This window comes from Coregonus lavaretus, assembly GCF_964263955.1.
Source record: "Coregonus lavaretus genome assembly, contig: HAP1_SCAFFOLD_659, whole genome shotgun sequence".
Lineage (NCBI taxonomy): Eukaryota > Metazoa > Chordata > Actinopteri > Salmoniformes > Salmonidae > Coregonus > Coregonus lavaretus.
The window spans coordinates 39,316-61,188 of NW_028166415.1; the positions used below are offsets into that span (position 1 = coordinate 39,316).

At 41.7% G+C, this 21,873-nt stretch overlaps 2 protein-coding genes across 2 annotated transcripts; both read right to left on the reverse strand.

Annotated features, from left to right (window-relative positions):
* Nucleotides 1–1,645: 1,645 nt before the first annotated feature.
* Nucleotides 1,646–5,177, reverse strand: LOC311114749 (microtubule-associated tyrosine carboxypeptidase 1-like; the record flags this gene model as incomplete). The annotated part of the gene is made up of 5 exons (XM_084189986.1): nucleotides 1,646–1,736; nucleotides 1,829–2,144; nucleotides 2,977–3,109; nucleotides 3,599–3,742; nucleotides 4,128–5,177. The coding sequence occupies 5 exons, from the start codon at nucleotides 5,175–5,177 to the stop codon at nucleotides 1,646–1,648; spliced, it is 1,734 nt and encodes a 577-aa protein (XP_084046112.1).
* A 3,932-nt stretch (nucleotides 5,178–9,109) lies between these two features.
* LOC311114761 (C-C motif chemokine 4-like) lies at nucleotides 9,110–10,716 on the reverse strand. Its single transcript, XM_084189995.1, has 3 exons — nucleotides 10,417–10,716; nucleotides 10,104–10,230; nucleotides 9,110–9,438 (listed from the first exon to the last, which is right to left on the reverse strand). Exons 1-3 carry the CDS (start codon nucleotides 10,478–10,480, stop codon nucleotides 9,300–9,302), a joined length of 330 nt encoding a protein of 109 aa, XP_084046121.1. The 5' UTR covers nucleotides 10,481–10,716; the 3' UTR covers nucleotides 9,110–9,299.
* Nucleotides 10,717–21,873: the final 11,157 nt, after the last annotated feature.

The window sequence follows — 21,873 nt, forward strand, 5'->3', positions numbered from 1 at the left end:
TATAATGCTGTAATAGCATAGTCTGTGTGTTACTTTATGAACTGGTATAATGCTGTAATAACATAGTCTGTGTGTTACTTTATGAACTGGTATAATGCTGTAATAACAGTCTGTGTGTTACTTTATGAACTGGTATAATGCTGTAATAACATAGTCTGTGTGTTACTTTATGAACTGGTATAATGCTGTAATAACAGTCTGTGTGTTACTTTATGAACTGGTATAATGCTGTAATAACATAGTCTGTGTGTTACTTTATGAACTGGTATAATGCTGTAATAACATAGTCTGTGTGTTACTTTATGAACTGGTATAATGCTGTAATAACAGTCTGTGTGTTACTTTATGAACTGGTATAATGCTGTAATAACATAGTCTGTGTGTTACTTTATGAACTGGTATAATGCTGTAATAACATAGTCTGTGTGTTACTTTATGAACTGGTATAATGCTGTAATAACAGTCTGTGTGTTACTTTATGAACTGGTATAATGCTGTAATAACAGTCTGTGTGTTACTTTATGAACTGGTATAATGCTGTAATAACAGTCTGTGTGTTACTTTATGAACTGGTATAATGCTGTAATAACAGTCTGTGTGTTACTTTATGAACTGGTATAATGCTGTAATAACAGTCTGTGTGTTACTTTATGAACTGGTATAATGCTGTAATAACATAGTCTGTGTGTTACTTTATGAACTGGTATAATGCTGTAATAACAGTCTGTGTGTTACTTTATGAACTGGTATAATGCTGTAATAACAGTCTGTGTGTTACTTTATGAACTGGTATAATGCTGTAATAACAGTCTGTGTGTTACTTTATGAACTGGTATAATGCTGTAATAACAGTCTGTGTGTTACTTTATGAACTGGTATAATGCTTTAATAACATAGTCTGTGTGTTACTTTATGAACTGGTATAATGCTGTAATAACAGTCTGTGTGTTACTTTATGAACTGGTATAATGCTGTAATAACAGTCTGTTACTTTATGAACTGGTATAATGCTGTAATAACAGTCTGTGTGTTACTTTATGAACTGGTATAATGCTGTAATAACAGTCTGTGTGTTACTTTAGGGCTGGATCAAAAATCTCAAGGACCGAAGTGGAAGAACGCTGGTATAGGTCAATAAAAACACAAGGATTATTCAAATTTTTTATTGGTTAGGTCATCCAGCTACCTTACCGTTCAAATAGTTTGAAATATAAATCTTCAAGGATAACAGCCAAACTGAAAGTGAAACTTCAAACAAAAATATCATTTCGCGAATGAAAAAAAACAACCTCAGAGCACCTAAACTAAAGTAAAGCACAAAACATCAAACAAACAAAACAGTCATTCCAATTTTTACCACTATACATAACTTCAAAAATAATAATAAACATATTAATAAATGAATGTAAACAGCATTGATACAACATGGGCAGGAATAGATTAGACAGACTGGTGACACTCTTTTCACTCAACTGATCACTCTCTTATTCTCTTTATTTCACTTCATTTCTCTGGGGGTTTCCCAGGGCTTCTCCCAGGGGTGGGGTGTGAGTTAGGGTTGGGGTGGTGGGTGGGTGGGGTGTGGCCAGGGTGTTGTATTCTGTCGTAAGTAAGGCTGATGATGATGATGATGATGAAGGTGGGTCTAGACACCGAAGGTGTTCTCTCCGCTGTACGCCACGTATAAAAAGCCGTCCTCGTCCTTCTCCTTCTCGTACAGCTGTCCCATGGTGATGCTGCAACGGACAGACATGAGGAAGAGGGGAATGTAGACGTAAACAGACCGTGGCCCAAATGGCACCCTATTCCCTAACATTCACACACACACTGTCCCCCACCAGGCTGCGAGGTGTCCGTCTGTCCCCTCTTGGCTCTGAGGCAGTACTCCCAGCGCACCGCGGGATCCTGGACGAACTGAGCGATGTGGCTGAAGAGCTGGCTGAAGCTCATCCTGGCGGCGTGGTACACCGTATAGTAGAGCAGAGCGGCGCGCCACAGGTAGGGCTGTTTCCGTAGCAACACACTGTGCAGGCTTGCCAGGCCCTCTTCCGTGGGATTGGCCGGTTTCAGGCCATACTGCTTCCTGCCTGCGGAAGTGGACCAGGACTGCAGGTTGTTGTTCACACCCCGAAGGTAGTGGGTTCCTGGGAGGGAGAGATGGAATAACATGGGGGTGTAGAGATGAGAGATGGAAGTAGATTTATTTCAGGTAATGTTTGAGAGAGAGAGCGATGAAAATCATGGAATTGTATTAAGGTTGTGTGTGACAGAGCTGGAAGAAGGTTTATTTCAGGTAATGTTTGCCTGAGAGAGAGATGGAATAACAGGAAGGTATTGAGGCAGTGTATACCTGATAGGGAGAGAGAGATGAAGGATGGTTCATTTTAGACTAGCCTTACTTGGCTTCTGTAGTGGACATGGCTGGTGAACAAATTCAACACAAATACTGAGTTGTGTTTGCGTAGAACTCAGAAATGATAACTCATAACTAATTTATGATGCTGTGAGGATGATAAACACAACCCAAATCCCCCACACGGTGACAACATGCTGTATGGTACAGTCAGTGATAAACACATCCCAGATCCCCCACACAGTGACAACATGCTGTATGGTACCGTCAGTGATAAACACATCCCAGATCCCCCACACGGTGACAACATGCTGTATGGTACCGTCAGTGATAAACACATCCCAGATCCCCCACACGGTGACAACATGCTGTATGGTACCGTCAGTGATAAACACATCCCAGATCCCCCACACAGTGACAACATGCTGTATGGTACAGTCAGTGATAAACACATCCCAGATCCCCCACACGGTGACAACATGCTGTATGGTACCGTCAGTGATAAACACATCCCAGATCCCCCACACGGTGACAACATGCTGTATGGTACCGTCAGTGATAAACACATCCCAGATCCCCCACACGGTGACAACATGCTGTATGGTACAGTCAGTGTAGTGTACCTATCTCATGCCTGAACATGCCCTCCAGCCAGTGTTGTCGTGCTCCAGACAGGTTGATCGTCAGAGTGGGACGACAACTCTCCACCATCATCACAGCCTGCGACAGCAGCTCCTCAGACAGACACACCACCACCTAGACGAGGTCATCATCATTACCATCATCATCATCATCATCATCATCATACAGACACACCACCCTCTAGATAAGGTTATCATCATCATCATACAGACCACCACCCTCTAGACAAGGTTATCATCATCATCACACAGACCACCACCCTCTAGACAAGGTTATCATCATCATTACACAAAGACATCTTGTTAACACACTAACCTTCAAACACACTACACCACAGGAGGTTGGTGGTACCTTAATTTGGGAGGACGGGCTCGTGGTAATGGCTTGAGAGGAATCGGTGGAATGGTATCAAATACATCAAACACATGGTTTGATGCCATTCCATTCACTCCAATCCAACCATTATTATGAGCCGTCCTCCCCTCAGCAGCCTCCACTGCATTACACGTAACACACCAACCCACAAACACACTACCCATAACACACCAACCCACAAACACACTACCCATAACACACCAACCCTCAAACACACTACTCACTCACCTCTCCTACACAGTTCTCCTTCTGCAGGTACTTGCGTGCAGCAGCATAGACTCTACTCTTCGGTAAAATACTTCCTCCTGTCACCTCCTCAAAGTTCTCATAGTTACCAAACTTCCTCAGAATACACTCCATAATCCCAACAGCCTAGAGAGAGAGAGAGAGAGATCAACCCAGAGAGACAGAGGAGGGAATGAGAGAGAGCGTTAGAGAGAGAAGCACCCAGAAAGAAAGAGAGAGAGAGAGAGAGAGAGAGAGAGAGAGAGAGAGAGAGAGAGAGAGAGAGAGAGAGAGAGAGAGAGAGAGAGAGAGAGAGAGAGAGAGAGACAGAGAGAGAGAGAGAGAGAGAGAGAGAGAGAAAGAAACGCCCAGGAAGAGCAAACGACGATTTCAGGACATGAAGAGCAAGCAATGACATTTCAAGTTTCAAGTTAATTTGCCACAAAATGAACATAATAACTAAACATGCAGAAATCCCCAGAGTGGGTTATCTTCCTATCATCTAATATCTTTGCCAGACAGAGAGACCTACCTGTGTGAGGAAGAGGCCAGATCCCTCTCTGTATTTCTCCAGCACAGTGCTGGGCTCCGGGGTCGAGTACTCAAACTGTGGGTCGTATTTATAGTCAGACTGGAAGAAGGCCTGCCTCTCCTGGTCTAGGTTAACGGGTCTGAGGGCCACAAGGAGACAGGGGCCCCGTGGCGTGGAAGGCAAGGGCAGCGTGGAGGCCCCTCCAAACCCCCGGGCAATGTGGGGAAGGGAGGTGGCTGGCCGCATACGCCCCCTGGTGGCCCGGAGGCCCATTGAGGAGTTGTTGACGGTACAGGTGCTCTCGCTGCGGCGCATCCAGCCTCCGGGGCCCAGGCTGGGGCTGGTGAGGGAGCGGGCTGGGGGAGAGGAGGCAGAGGAGGGACCACCACCGCTACGCCAGGGGGGCTGCAGGACCCTGCGGTCCAGCACGGGCTCAGAGCCACGGAGACGCAGGGGCGTCACGTCCAAGCTGAGGGGCCGGCGGAGTGGGGGCCTGGTCGCCACCTTGTTCCGAGACGAGGCCGTTGCCACGGTGACGTCCCGCCGCAGAGAGACCGCCGGTCCATCATATGGCGAGTCTGGGTGAGAGGAGTCGGTCGAGGAGCAAACACTGGCCCTAGGGCTGGGGGTAAGGCCGACATTGGCCCCCAACAACTGAGGTTGAGGCTGGGGTCCATTGTGGGAGTTGGATAGCCGCTCCCTCTTGGTGACACTGCTCGTCCTGGCACGGAGCCAGGTGCTGGTGGTGGTTTTGGGAGGGTCCGGTGTTGGTTCTTCTGTGGTTTTGGGAGGGTCTGCTCTGGTGCCTTCTGTTCTAGTGGTGGTGGTGTTAATGGTTTTAGTAGTGTCAGGTCTGGTCTCTTCTTTTCTAGTTGTGGTGGTTTTGGGGGCATCCGGTCTGGTGTTTTCTAGTCTGGTGCTGTCGCTTGTGGTGGTTTTGCGAGGATCCGGTCTTGGTTCTGGCCCTGTCAGGTCTGTGGTGCTGCTGCTCCCTCTGACCCCCTGGACATCTGTCCGATCCATACAGTCCTCACCTGGGTCCAAAACCATCACCGCTGGTCCAACCACACCACACTGCAAACACAAGATGGTCAGCTTTTGGTCTGTCACAAATAACCCATTGATTGTTATGACTATTTTATGAAGTCAGTGCTTGTGTCAGGAATAGGTGACAACAAGTTCAAAAACATTTGTGCCACTGCTTTAACTGGATTCCATGGACCCATTACTAGCCTAGTGACTTTATGGACAGCAGCACGCAAATGTCCCTGTCTGATTATCTGATTATGCAAGTATACCTCCGATTTTGAATCCGCCTGCCTGCAACATAGAGAGGACTCCGTCGGGGCGGGGTTTCTGTGCTGCTGAATTCGAAACTAGGTGGTCGGAACGGGCTCTGGGCATCCCATATATGGGACTAGTATTGACTTCAAACAAGAACAAAGATCCGAATCATATAGATGTCTAGCCTACATATTTAGCCTATATTTACACACGGCAGGCGCGACTTCTGCAGTGTATTGTATTGAGGTTTTATATCCATTTGGACCACCAAAGTGTATTGCATACAAATTAGCAGGATATCTCTCCGTTATTCTGACATGGGCGTAATGTAATGGGGAAAATACTCGTTGTGCTATATTGTAGCCTACAACAAACCGTTATTATGACACTGTGTTATTATTATAGCCATGTCAATAGCCATAAGTGTCAATATATTGTTTTCAATGACAGTAAAGGATGAATCGAGAAAATAACGGTTTTCTCAACATGTGTAGTTTTCTTCTGATCTGATCTTTAGAATCAGATAATAAATCGAGGATGAGCAAGACAATAACCAAAACTCAAATAATCGTAGTCATAAATGTGTTTTACCTTGCAGCCGGGGTTTGGTGATCAGATTTGTAAACGCAGGCTTTTCTTTAATTCATGACGCCCAGCTCTGCTAGAGCTCTCCACAATGAGCGGCGGGAAGGTTTCCGGTGGATATGAGCAGCTATAGTGGATGGGCCGCCCGGAGAGGCATGCGAGGAAGTTCGGACTGTGTTGGAAGATATGACGCGGTGGCACCGTTGATGAACTAGCCAGCGAGCCATGCGCAGTGCGTGCCGCTATCCTGCGTCCTTACGCACGTGGCATCTCTCGGAGGCAACGGAGCAGTGAGGAGCACGTAGCCTACATTCCCCGAGGTTAACATAAGCCCCGTATAATTATAACGGTTAGAGCCTGATAGTGAGATCAATATATTGAGATGTACATACAGTGCCTTCGTAAATTATTCAGACCCCTTGACTTTTCCCACATTTTGTTATGTTACAGCCTTACTCTAAAATTGATTAAATAAATACAAATCCTCACACAATACCCCATAATGACAAATCAAAAACAGGTTTTTCGAATTTTTTTGCACATTTATTAACAAACGAAAAACAGAAATACCTTATTTACATAAGTATTCAGACCCTTTGCTATGAGACTAGAAATTGAGCTCAGGTGCATCCTGTTTCCATTGATCATCCTTGAGATGTTTCTACAACTTGATTGGAGTCCACCTGTGGTAAATTCAATTGATTGTACATGATTTGGAAAGGCACACACCTGTCTATATAAGGTCCCACAGTTGACAGTGCATGTCTGCGCAAAAACCAAGCCATGAGTTCAAAGGAATTGTCCGTAGAGCTGCAAGACAGGATTGTGTCGATGCACAGTTCTGGGGAAGGGTACCAACACATTTCTGCAGCATTGAAGGTCCCCAATAACACAGTAGCCTCCATCATTCTTAAATGGAATAAGTTTGGAACCACTAAGACTCTTCCTAAAGCTGGCCGCCCGTCCAAACTGAGCAATCGGGGGAGAAGGGCCTTGGTCAGGGAGGTGACCAAGAACCCGATAGTCACTCTGACAGAGCTCTAGAGTTCCTCTGTCTAGATGGGAGAACCTTCCAGAAGGACAACCATCTCTGCAGCACTCCACCAATCAGGCCTTTATGGTAGAGTGGCCAGACGGAAGCCACTCCTCAGCAAAAGGCATTTGGAGTTTGCTAAAAGACACCTAAAGACTCTCAGACCATGAGAAACAAGATTCTCTGGTCTGATGAAACCAAGATTGAAGCATGGTGGTGGCAGCATCATGCTGTGGGGATGTTTTTCAGCGGCAGGGACTGGGAGACTAGTCAGGATCGAGGCAAAGATGAATGGAGCAAAGTACAGAGAGATCCTTCATGATAACCTGCTCCAGAGCGCTCAGGACCTCAGACTGGGGCAAAGGTTCACCTTCCAACAGGACAACGACCCTAAGCACACAGCCAAGACAACACAGGAGGGGCTTCGGGACAAGTCTCTGAATTCCTTGAGTGGCCCAGCCAGAGCCCGGACTTAAACCTGATTGAACATCTCTGGAGGACCTGAAAATAGCTGTGCAGCAACGCTCCCCATCCAACCTGACAGAGCTTGAGAGGATCTGCAGAGAAGAATGGGAGAAACTCCCCAAATACAGGTGTGCCAAGCTTGTAGCGTCATACCCAAGAAGACTCGATGCTGTAATCACTGCCAAAGGTGCTTCAACAAAGTACTGAGTAAAGGGTCTGAATACTTATGTATATGTGATATTTCAGTTTTTTATTTGTAATAAATTACTAAACATTTCTAAAAACCTTTTTCTTGCTTTGTCATTAAGGGGAATTGTGTGTAGATTGATGAGGAGAAAAAAAAAACAATTTAATCAATTTTAGAATAAGGCTGTAACGTAACAAAATGTGTAAAAAGTCAAGGGGTCTGAAAACTTTCAGAAGGCACTGTAAGGTCCTGTGGTTAAACTCCTCAGAAAGCCCTTCAGTAATGCCCCCAGTCTTTTTAATTCAACGTTTAAATAACATTATGTCTAATAAATCACTGTGTGTTTATTTCATGAAAATAACTTGAAATATATATTTTTTACCATTTATTTTCCCGAGCCTCCTTTTTGCCATTGAAATGCTCAGTCTGATTGTGTGGCTGTGCCGATACACATTGTAATACAGTGGTGGATAGGATCCTCTAGATCAGGGTTCTTCCATTCCGGTCCTGGAGGGCCGAAACACTTCTTGTTTTTATTTCTACCTGGTAGTTAATTGCACTCACCTGGTGTCCCAGGTCTGAATTAGCCCCTGATTAAGAAGGAGAGGATGAAAAACAGAGGTGTTTCGGCCCTCCAGGACCGGAATTGAAGAACCCTCGTCTAGACTCTACAGCCTACCCTGCTTAACCCCTTCAAAGTAGGATACATATGCAAATAAAAGACGACTGGTCATTGGTCATAATAATCAGATCAGATTGTGATGTCATGCTGTGGGCCAATAACTCCATCCCACCTGAACAGACTGAAATTCGAGGCACTTTTTTTCTTCTATAAAAAGCTTACTCTAAAAAGGGCATTATCACAATTTCAGAGTGTTATTTCGACCTCCATAGTGTGTAAAATGTAATAAATAAAAAAAAACAGGACAATCACGTTTTTTCACTGAGTTGAACAGTTTATTCTGTTTCTGTGTTGCTGACTGTTGACCTCTGTTCTCTCGGAAGCAGAGTTCTATGCAGTTCTGTGAGTTGTAACAGGGGCGGCAGGTAGCTTAGTGGTTAAGAGCGTTGTGCCAGTAACCGAAAGGTCGCTGGTTCTAATCCTCCGAGCCGACTAGGTGAAAAATCTGTCGATGTGCCCTTGAGCAAGGGCACTTAACCCTAATTGCTCCTGTAAGTCGCTCTGGATAAGAGCGTCTGCTGAATGACTAAAATGTAAATGTAACACATGAATTGTTTTCTGAAATAAGAAACAACCAAAATGCTGAATCTGCTGGTTGCTAGTTTATGGAAATAGTTGATATCTGTCCATGTAACTGGCTCCATGCCTCAAGTAGTTGTGAAAAACTCTCCCTCACAAATGTGAAGCTTTTTCTAAATCAAAGTATGAGTACCACAATAAGAACACAATTAACTTAGTTATTAAAATGTGGAAAGTATTTAGCTTTATTGCTGAAACAAACATATGAATTTGTTGACAAAAAATAATAATTTCAAAATAAATAGTAACTTTACACTATTTACACTATGGTCAATAAATAAGAATAAAATAATATTATTCTATGTACAACAAAAATATGATATTCTATTTTCTTGACAGATCTGACAGTTATGGCAGTTAGCTGGTGGTGGCGGTGGTTGATGACATCATCGTCGTCTTGGCAGTGGTCGATCTGCTCTCAATCTTGGTCACATGACTCTGGACCCAGGCTTCAGAAGGGTCAACACAAAATGTCTTCCCTTTCTTTGTGGTGAAACTGCAACAGAGTCACAACACATTGTCACTCATGACATCCAGTCTATAATATGAATGCTCCATCTGGTCTAGTACAGTTTAGCCTAGATATAGCCTGGTTCCAGATTCAGAATTTGCTCAAATGGAGCTGTAATTTAAGATTTTTTTTATACAAAAAGCATTACAAGAACATTGACGTCTTGATTTTTTCCAAAGTAACTGTTAGCACATTCTGGTAAATTGATAAAACACACATTCTTTAATAACCTCAACGTCAACTTGTTTTGACATCTCATTGTCCTTTTAGCTCTATAGATGATATATTTTTAATGTTTTCCGTATATTTGGAATGCTTTCAGACAATGCGATGAATCACAATGAAATAACAATAGTGCACTAAAATGACAGAAAGGGACCTTTAGTTAACTGATGAACTCTGACAGCCTTAGTGATCCTACACTATCACGACTACAGTACAGTGAAGTATAGGGTCTCTATGTATCGGAGGTTGTAACCATGCATCCCTAGCAACAGATTTGGACCCGTCCACAAACGGTATAGAACATGTTATGCCTTTAGAAATCTCTCTGTGTGTGTGTGTGTGTGTGTGTGTGTGTGTGTGTGTGTGTGTGTGTGTGTGTGTGTGTGTGTGTGTGTGTGTGTGTGTGTGCATTGTGGTTAACTTACACCAGTGCTTTGCGAGGGCAGCTACTAGAGGTCTTATAAACTGACACCATTGCATTAAGAGGGAGCCTCCTGGGGTGGAACTTCACACAGCAATTTCTGGCAGTTATTGCTTCAATCCCCATGACAGCTGGAAACAAAGGACGATCACACTCACTGGTCAACACATGGTGCTTCTTCCTATACACTCATATACACACTGTACACACACACACACACACACACTGTACACACACACACACACACACACACACACACACACACACACACACACACACACACACACACACACACACAAACACACACACACACACACCTGCAGACGTGGTATGGAGGGAGCAGAGCAGTCCCAGGAGGAGTAGAGCAGTCAGGGTCTTCATGGTTCAGAGATGGTTGAGATGCTGAAGATTGTGTTGTCTGAGATGGTCACTGATGTTCTGGTCTCTGATGTTCTGGTCACTGATGTTCTGGTCTCTGATGTTCTGGTCTCTGATGCTCTGGTCTCTGATTCTCTGGTCTCTGATGCTCTGGTCTGGTTCTATGCCTGAGGTCTGATCTGACCTGTCTTTTATACAGAGAGCTGGTCCATCAGACCCATTGACAATTGAGGGGGGAAACTCCCCTCCAACCCTCATTCACTCTGAATATCTTTCTAAGAACCAACATTCTGTTCGTTAGGTTCCTCTTCCTCAATTCTCTGTACCTCTGTTTCCACCAGTATGTTCAATAGGCTGCTTTTTTCTGAAATACGCAGAATACATTTACTGGAGAATTGCATATCAAAGGAAGGCTATTAAAGTGGACTACATACTATGATACATTACATCAAATACAAGAACAATTAAGATTAAATTAAGTTCTCTACATCATAAGCAACTAGTTTATAAGCAATACTTGAAATCAACTATGTATCTTTCAACTTTTAAATACAGATTTTAGGATGTGTCCATGTTGATAAAAACAAATAACTTAATTGCTGTACACACACAGTAGTCTTTCTCAGATCCAGCATACCCAGACCTCTAATCACCATCTTCCTCTTCCTCTACTTTAATGACTCTGTGTGTGCAACAAAACCCCCCCAGCCCCCCCCCCCCCCAATTTAGAAATCAAATATATCCTCCAAACATATTACTGCTTATTAAATCCACACACAGACAGTGGGTATTATTTCCAGTCAATTCAGTTATTAAAAGTCCATTTTATTTAGAAGAATTATAAATAATTAGGGCTACAATATTGGTCCCTGCAGGCTGCCCACATTCGGTGAACCTGCCTTTGCTCATTGGCTCCACGTTGGTCCTCAAGACTGGTGGCCCCAAGGCAGGTAGTCCCAAGACAGGTGGCCCCAAGACAGGTGGCCCCAAGACAGGTGGCCCCAAGACAGGTGGCCCCAAGGCAGGTGGACCCAAGGCAGGTGGACCCAAGGCAGGTGGACCCAAGGCAAGTGGCCCCAAGACAGGTGGCCCCAAGACAGGTGGCCCCAAGGCAGGTGGCCCCAAGACAAGTGGCCCCAAGACAGGTGGCCCCAAGACAGGTGGCCCCAAGACAGTTGGCCCCAAGGCAGGTGGCCCCAAGGCAAGTGGCCCAAAGGCAGGTGAGAAGAAGAACTGTGTGCAAACCATGCCCCAAAATGTTCTAATGTGCCCCCGCCTTAACATTATGAAGTAGCTGGGATGTGGGCTAGCACGTTGGGCTGATGTGGGCTTGATGTGGACTTGGTGTGGCCTTGCCCGTTGGGCTGGTATGGGCTTGGTGTTGGCTAGCCCGTTGGGCTGGTGTGGACTTGGTGTGGGCTTGGTTTGCGCTAGCCCGTTGGGCTGATGTGGGCTTTGTGTGGGCTAGCCCGTTGGGCTGGTGTGGGCTTGATGTGAGGCTTGGTGTGGACTAGCCGGTGCACACATGGGGTCATGGGGTCATGTTTGCTGGGTGGTAACTGCACAAATGTTACCACTTTAGTTTGTTTCAACTCATTTATTCATTCATTCATTCATTTGTTAATTAATTTATTCATTCATTCATTCACTTGACATTTGCTTGCCTGTGCAGTTACTGTCAGCCCCTCCCTCTTTTCACCAGTAACTCTGTGCAGTACTGTGAACTCTGGCTTCAAGTTATTACAAACATTTAGAGAATGAGAGAAGAGTGCAGCAATGTTTGTTCTTAGAAAAGCTGCAGTCATTTGCATCAGACGAGGTTCTAATGACAGAATGGGGAAGTGAGAGTCTGAACTAAACTGAAACAGGATGCTTGGTTCAGAGAATGCGTCAGCAAAATATGCATCTTCAACTGAACCCTATTTAATGATATAGATAGAGATCCATGGGTCAGTCAGTATGATTGTATAGCCAGACGGGTCAGTCAGCATGATTGTATATCCAGATGGGTCAGTCAGTATGATTGTATAACAGGCCTACAAGGAGTCTTGTGTCATCAGTTTTGAACTCATTTTGAAAACAGCACATGATGGAAAAATTTTCTAGAATTTCTTCAATTATACAGCTAAAGCCTGTTTCTGCTGAGTGTGAAGTTGGTGTGAGTGTGGGGAGAGTTACAGAGACTACAGTAGTCTAGTGAAGTTGGTGTGAGTGTTGGGAGAGTTACAGAGACTACAGTAGTCTAGTGAAGTTGGTGTGAGTGAGGGGAGAGTTACAGAGACTACAGTAGTCTAGTGAAGTTGGTGTGAGTGTGGGGAGATTTACAGAGACTACAGTAGTCTAGTGAAGTTGGTGTGAGTGCAGGGAGAGTTACAGAGACTACAGTAGTCTAGTGAAGTTGGTGTGAGTGTGGGGAGAGTTACAGAGACTACATTAGTCTAGTGAAGTTGGTGAGAGTGTAGGGAGAGTTACAGAGACTAAAGTAGTCTAGTGAAGTTGGTGTGAGAGTGGGGAGGGTTACAGAGTATACAGTAGTCTAGTGAAGTTGGTGTGAGTGTGGGGAGAGTTACAGAGACTACAGTAGTCTAGTGAAGTTGGTGTGAGTGAGGGGAGAGTTACAGAGACTACAGTAGTCTAGTGAAGTTGGTGTGAGTGTGGGGAGATTTACAGAGACTACAGTAGTGATGGAAAAATTTTCTAGAATTTCTTCAATTATACAGCTAAAGCCTGTTTCTGCTGAGTGTGAAGTTGGTGTGAGTGTGGGGAGAGTTGCAGAGACTACAGTAGTCTAGTGAAGTTGGTGTGAGTGTTGGGAGAGTTACAGAGACTACAGTAGTCTAGTGAAGTTGGTGTGAGTGAGGGGAGAGTTACAGAGACTACAGTAGTCTAGTGAAGTTGGTGTGAGTGTGGGGAGATTTACAGAGACTACAGTAGTCTAGTGAAGTTGGTGTGAGTGCAGGGAGAGTTACAGAGACTACAGTAGTCTAGTGAAGTTGGTGTGAGTGTGGGGAGAGTTACAGAGACTACAGTAGTCTAGTGAAGTTGGTGTGAGTGTAGGGAGAGTTACAGAGACTACAGTAGTCTAGTGAAGTTGGTGTGAGTGTTGGGAGAGTTACAGAGACTACAGTAGTCTAGTGAGGTTGGTGTGAGTGTGGGGAGAGTTACAGAGACTACAGTAGTCTAGTGAAGTTGGTGTGAGTGTAGGGAGAGTTACAGAGACTACAGTAGTCTAGTGAAGTTGGTGTGAGTGTAGGGAGAGTTACAGAGACTACAGTAGTCTTGTCCGGGCCAAATCTGCCCGTAGCGTCTTTTAACCATGTTTTGAGGCTAAACAGTGGTTGTTTACATTTACTTTGTTCACAAACATTTCTGCTGAGTGTGAAGTTGGTGTGAGTGTGGGGAGAGTTACAGAGACTACAGTAGTCTAGTGAAGTTGGTGTGAGTGTTGGGAGAGTTACAGAGACTACAGTAGTCTAGTGAAGTTGGTGTGAGTGAGGGGAGAGTTACAGAGACTACAGTAGTCTAGTGAAGTTGGTGTGAGTGTGGGGAGATTTACAGAGACTACAGTAGTCTAGTGAAGTTGGTGTGAGTGCAGGGAGAGTTACAGAGACTACAGTAGTCTAGTGAAGTTGGTGTGAGTGTGGGGAGAGTTACAGAGACTACATTAGTCTAGTGAAGTTGGTGAGAGTGTAGGGAGAGTTACAGAGACTAAAGTAGTCTAGTGAAGTTGGTGTGAGAGTGGGGAGGGTTACAGAGTATACAGTAGTCTAGTGAAGTTGGTGTGAGTGTGGGGAGAGTTACAGAGACTACAGTAGTCTAGTGAAGTTGGTGTGAGTGAGGGGAGAGTTACAGAGACTACAGTAGTCTAGTGAAGTTGGTGTGAGTGTGGGGAGATTTACAGAGACTACAGTAGTGATGGAAAAATTTTCTAGAATTTCTTCAATTATACAGCTAAAGCCTGTTTCTGCTGAGTGTGAAGTTGGTGTGAGTGTGGGGAGAGTTACAGAGACTACAGTAGTCTAGTGAAGTTGGTGTGAGTGTTGGGAGAGTTACAGAGACTACAGTAGTCTAGTGAAGTTGGTGTGAGTGAGGGGAGAGTTACAGAGACTACAGTAGTCTAGTGAAGTTGGTGTGAGTGTGGGGAGATTTACAGAGACTACAGTAGTCTAGTGAAGTTGGTGTGAGTGCAGGGAGAGTTACAGAGACTACAGTAGTCTAGTGAAGTTGGTGTGAGTGTGGGGAGAGTTACAGAGACTACAGTAGTCTAGTGAAGTTGGTGTGAGTGTAGGGAGAGTTCCAGAGACTACAGTAGTCTAGTGAAGTTGGTGTGAGTGTTGGGAGAGTTACAGAGACTACAGTAGTCTAGTGAGGTTGGTGTGAGTGTGGGGAGAGTTACAGAGACTACAGTAGTCTAGTGAAGTTGGTGTGAGTGTAGGGAGAGTTACAGAGACTACAGTAGTCTAGTGAAGTTGGTGTGAGTGTAGGGAGAGTTACAGAGACTACAGTAGTCTTGTCCGGGCCAAATCTGCCCGTAGCGTCTTTTAACCATGTTTTGAGGCTAAACAGTGGTTGTTTACATTTACTTTGTTCACAAACATTGGAGTACAAAAGCTTATATTTTGGGTTCTGATTGGGTACGGCAGTTGAAGTATGCTGATGAAGCGTTCATAAGTTATATTCTTCATTAATCAATGGGGTATATAATCATTATTTATATGTCCAAAAATGGATATAGCAACTGCAGAATGCCACTTTAATGCTGAGTTCCAAGCAAAGAGGCATCGGGTCCCATTATTTGTTGTTGTTGTTGTTGTTGTCATGACTCGACCAGGGATCGAACCACCAACCTTCCAAACTGAGGAAAGACACAAACCACACCACACTAAATCTTAGAGTCATTGATAGAAAACTATTCAATGATTTCATTTCACTAGGATGTAACGGTTTACAGTATGCTACTTTGTGAGTACAGCAATGTAGGTTTTTTATGAACATGGACACATCCTAACATCTGTATTTAAAAGTTGAAATATTCATAGTTGATTTCAAGTATTAATTAAAACTAGTTGCTTATGATGTAGAGAACTTCATTTAATCTTAATTGTTCTTGTATTTGATGTAATGTATCATAGTATGTAGTCCACTTTAATAGCCTTCCTTTGATATGCAATTCTCCAGTAAATGTATTCTGCGTATTTCAGAAAATAGCAGCGCTAAAGAACATACTGGTGGAAACAGAGGTACAGAGAATTGAGGAAGAGGAACCTAACGAACAGAATGTTGGTTCTTAGAAAGATATTCAGAGTGAATGAGGGTTGGAGGGGAGTTTCCCCCCTCAATTGTCAATGGGTCTGATGGACCAGCTCTCTGTATAAAAGACAGGTCAGATCGGACCTCAGGCATAGAACCAGACCAGAGAATCAGAGACCAGAGAATCAGAGACCAGAGCATCAGAGACCAGAACATCAGAGACCAGAACATCAGTGACCATCTCAGACAACACAATCTTCAGCATCTCAACCATCTCTGAACCATGAAGACCCTGACTGCTCTACTCCTCCTGGGACTGCTCTGCTCCCTCCATACCACGTCTGCAGGTGTGTGTGTGTGTGTGTGTGTGTGTGTGTGTGTGTGTGTGTGTGTGTGTGTGTGTGTGTGTGTGTGTGTGTGTGTGTGTGTGTGTGTTGGGGAGTGGATGAGTAGCCATGCTGTGTAAGACGCTGTTGGATACGCTCCTGGAGATCTTCATGATAACTGTGGTTTATGATCATTTGTTTACAGCTGTCATTGCGTTGGAAACGGCAACTGAATGCTGTATGCATTTCACCCAGAGGATCCCTCTTAAACAAGTGGTTTCTTTCAGAGCAACCTCCAGTAGCTGCCCTCGCAAAGCACTGATGTAAGTAAGCATAGTCTAAAGTAAACTGGATATCTAGGCTAGCGTGGTCCCAGATCTGTTTGTGCTATCACGTCAACTCCTTGTTATGTCTAACATGACCAGGAGTGACAAGGAGTTGGCATGATAGCACAAACACATCTGGAACCAGGCTATATCTAGGCTACACTGTACTAGACCCGATGGAGCATTCATATTATAGACTGGATGTCATGAGTGACAATGTGTTGTGACTCTGTTGCAGTTTCACCACAAAGAAAGGGAAGACATTTTGTGTTGACCCTTCTGAAGCCTGGGTCCAGAGTCATGTGACCAAGATTGAGAGAGATCGACCATGATGTCGTCAACCCCCATCCCCTCCTAACACCCTAACCCTTGGTTGTGTACTATGAAGGGAACATGGTCATTAGGGATGCAGACCTAGTCAGACATGTCAATACCCTATCTGAGCTTGGTATGGAGTAGGTTCAATGTAATGTGCTAGGTCTAGGATATATTCATTGTTTATTTTTCTGTAACTGTAAACATATTTGACATGTAGCTATTCAGTAACCTATTTAATATTTTTATATGTTATAAATCCGTTGAAGCTTTCAAACATATCCTGTGAAAGAGTGGATCATATTATTAAATTAATGTATTTACTTTGATGATATTGTGATGGATTGATGGGTTGTATATATAACTATTCTACTATACTGATATATATATATATATTGTTTTTTTCACTTTGTCCATCTGCAGTTCTTTAAATAAATCAAGTATTCTGAAAAATTCTCTATGATATTCATTTTAGCATTCTCAATGTATAGAGAATATACATTGAGTGTACAAAACATTAGGAACACCTTCCTAATATTGAGTTGCAACCCACCCTTTTTCCCTCAGAACAGCCTCAATTCGTCGGGGCGTGTACTCTACAAAGTGTCAAAAGTGTTCTACAGGGATGCTTGGCCCATGTTGACTCCAATGTTTGCCCACAAGTGGTGTCAAGTTGGCTGGATGTCCTTTTGGGTGGTGGACAATTCTCGATACACACAGAAAACTGTTGAGCGTGAAATGTTCCTAATGTTTTGTACACTCAGTGTATGGACTATCTCTGTCACAAGCCCTTTCAAATCCCTCTCATCGATCTCATCAACACTGACTGGCCCCATCTAGAGGAGCAAAACGGAACTAACTTCCAAGACATTTAATTGTTATTATGAACTGGTATGATGCTGTAATAACAGTCTGTGTGTTACTTTATGAACTGGTATAATGCTGTAATAACAGTCTGTGTGTTACTTTATGAACTGGTATAATGCTGTAATAACAGTCTGTGTGTTACTTTATGAACTGGTATAATGCTGTAATAACAGTCTGTGTGTTACTTTATGAACTGGTATAATGCTGTAATAACAGTCTGTGTGTTACTTTATGAACTGGTATAATGCTGTAATAACAGTCTGTGTGTTACTTTATGAACTGGTATAATGCTGTAATAACAGTCTGTGTGTTACTTTATGAACTGGTATAATGCTGTAATAACAGTCTGTTACTTTATGAACTGGTATAATGCTGTAATAACAGTATGTGTGTTACTTTATGAACTGGTATAATGCTGTAATAACATAGTCTGTGTGTTACTTTATGAACTGCTATAATGCTGTAATAACATAGTCTGTGTGTTACTTTATGAACTGGTATAATGTTGTAATAACAGTCTGTGTGTTACTTTATGAACTGCTATAATGCTGTAATAACATAGTCTGTGTGTTACTTTATGAACTGGTATAATGCTGTAATAACATAGTCTGTGTGTTACTTTATGAACTGGTATAATGCTGTAATAACAGTCTCTGTGTTACTTTATGAACTGGTATAATGCTGTAATAACAGTCTGTGTGTTACTTTATGAACTGGTATAATGCTGTAATAACAGTCTGTCTGTTACTTTATGAACTGGTATAATGCTGTAATAACATAGTCTGTGTGTTACTTTATGAACTGGTATAATGCTGTAATAACAGTCTGTTACTTTATGAACTGGTATAATGCTGTAATAACAGTCTGTGTGTTACTTTATGAACTGGTATAATGCTGTAATAACATAGTCTGTGTGTTACTTTATGAACTGGTATAATGCTGTAATAACAGTCTGTGTGTTACTTTATGAACTGGTATAATGCTGTAATAACATAGTCTGTTTGTTACTTTATGAACTGGTATAATGCTGTAATAACAGTCTGTGTGTTACTTTATGAACTGGTATAATGCTGTAATAACAGTCTGTGTGTTACTTTATGAACTGGTATAATGCTGTAATAACAGTCTGTGTGTTACTTTATGAACTGGTATAATGCTGTAATAACAGTCTGTGTGTTACTTTATGAACTGGTATAATGCTGTAATAACAGTCTGTTACTTTATGAACTGGTATAATGCTGTAATAACAGTCTGTGTGTTACTTTATGAACTGGTATAATGCTGTAATAACAGTCTGTTACTTTATGAACTGGTATAATGCTGTAATAACAGTCTGTCTGTTACTTTATGAACTGGTATAATGCTGTAATAACAGTCTGTGTGTTACTTTATGAACTGGTATAATGCTGTAATAACAGTCTGTGTGTTACTTTATGAACTGGTATAATGCTGTAATAACAGTCTGTGTGTTACTTTATGAACTGGTATAATGCTGTAATAACAGTCTGTGTGTTACTTTATGAACTGGTATAATGCTGTAATAACAGTCTGTGTGTTACTTTATGAACTGGTATAATGCTGTAATAACAGTCTGTGTGTTACTTTATGAACTGGTATAATGCTGTAATAACAGTCTGTGTGTTACTTTATGAACTGGTATAATGCTGTAATAACAGTCTGTGTGTTACTTTATGAACTGGTATAATGCTGTAATAACAGTCTGTGTGTTACTTTATGAACTGGTATAATGCTGTAATAACAGTCTGTGTGTTACTTTATGAACTGGTATAATGCTGTAATAACAGTCTGTGTGTTACTTTATGAACTGGTATAATGCTGTAATATCAGTCTGTTACTTTATGAACTGGTATAATGCTGTAATAACAGTCTGTGTGTTACTTTATGAACTGGTATAATGCTGTAATAACATAGTCTGTGTGTTACTTTATGAACTGGTATAATGCTGTAATAACAGTCTGTGTGTTACTTTATGAACTGGTATAATGCTGTAATAACAGTCTGTTACTTTATGAACTGGTATAATGCTGTAATAACAGTCTGTTACTTTATGAACTGGTATAATGCTGTAATAACATAGTCTGTGTTACTTTATGAACTGGTATAATGCTGTAATAACATAGTCTGTGTGTTACTTTATGAACTGGTATAATGCTGTAATAACAGTCTGTGTGTTACTTTATGAACTGGTATAATGCTGTAATAACAGTCTGTTACTTTATGAACTGGTATAATGCTGTAATAACAGTCTGTGTGTTACTTTATGAACTGGTATAATGCTGTAGTAACAGTCTGTGTGTTACTTTATGAACTGGTATAATGCTGTAATAACAGTCTGTTACTTTATGAACTGGTATAATGCTGTAATAACATAGTCTGTGTGTTACTTTATGAACTGGTATAATGCTGTAATAACAGTCTGTGTGTTACTTTATGAACTGGTATAATGCTGTAATAACAGTCTGTGTGTTACTTTATGAACTGGTATAATGCTGTAATAACATAGTCTGTGTGTTACTTTATGAACTGGTATAATGCTGTAATAACAGTCTGTGTGTTACTTTATGAACTGGTATAATGCTGTAATAACAGTCTGTGTTACTTTATGAACTGGTATAATGCTGTAATAACAGTCTGTGTGTTACTTTATGAACTGGTATAATGCTGTAATAACAGTCTGTGTGTTACTTTATGAACTGGTATAATGCTGTAATAACAGTCTGTGTGTTACTTTATGAACTGGTATAATGCTGTAATAACATAGTCTGTGTGTTACTTTATGAACTGGTATAATGCTGTAATAACAGTCTGTGTGTTACTTTATGAACTGGTATAATGCTGTAATAACAGTCTGTGTTACTTTATGAACTGGTATAATGCTGTAATAACAGTCTGTGTGTTACTTTATGAACTGGTATAATGCTGTAATAACAGTCTGTGTGTTACTTTATGAACTGGTATAATGCTGTAATAACAGTCTGTGTGTTACTTTATGAACTGGTATAATGCTGTAATAACAGTCTGTGTTACTTTATGAACTGGTATAATGCTGTAATAACAGTCTGTGTGTTACTTTATGAACTGGTATAATGCTGTAATAACATAGTCTGTGTGTTACTTTATGAACTGGTATAATGCTGTAATAACAGTCTGTGTGTTACTTTATGAACTGGTATAATGCTGTAATAACAGTCTGTGTGTTACTTTATGAACTGGTATAATGCTGTAATAACAGTCTGTGTGTTACTTTATGAACTGGTATAATGCTGTAATAACAGTCTGTGTGTTACTTTATGAACTGGTATAATGCTGTAATAACATAGTCTGTGTGTTACTTTATGAACTGCTATAATGCTGTAATAACATAGTCTGTGTGTTACTTTATGAACTGGTATAATGCTGTAATAACAGTCTGTTACTTTATGAACTGGTATAATGCTGTAATAACAGTCTGTGTGTTACTTTATGAACTGGTATAATGCTGTAATAACAGTCTGTTACTTTATGAACTGCTATAATGCTGTAATAACAGTCTGTTACTTTATGAACTGGTATAATGCTGTAATAACATAGTCTGTGTGTTACTTTATGAACTGGTATAATGCTGTAATAACAGTCTGTGTGTTACTTTATGAACTGGTATAATGCTGTAATAACAGTCTGTTACTTTATGAACTGGTATAATGCTGTAATAACAGTCTGTCTGTTACTTTATGAACTGGTATAATGCTGTAATAACAGTCTGTGTGTTACTTTATGAACTGGTATAATGCTGTAATAACAGTCTGTGTGTTACTTTATGAACTGGTATAATGCTGTAATAACAGTCTGTGTTACTTTATGAACTGGTATAATGCTGTAATAACATAGTCTGTGTGTTACTTTATGAACTGGTATAATGCTGTAATAACAGTCTGTTACTTTATGAACTGGTATAATGCTGTAATAACAGTCTGTGTGTTACTTTATGAACTGGTATAATGCTGTAATAACAGTCTGTGTGTTACTTTATGAACTGGTATAATGCTGTAATAACAGTCTGTTACTTTATGAACTGGTATAATGCTGTAATAACAGTCTGTGTGTTACTTTATGAACTGGTATAATGCTGTAATAACAGTCTGTTACTTTATGAACTGGTATAATGCTGTAATAACAGTCTGTGTGTTACTTTATGAACTGGTATAATGCTGTAATAACAGTCTGTGTGTTACTTTATGAACTGGTATAATGCTGTAATAACAGTCTGTGTGTTACTTTATGAACTGGTATAATGCTGTAATAACAGTCTGTT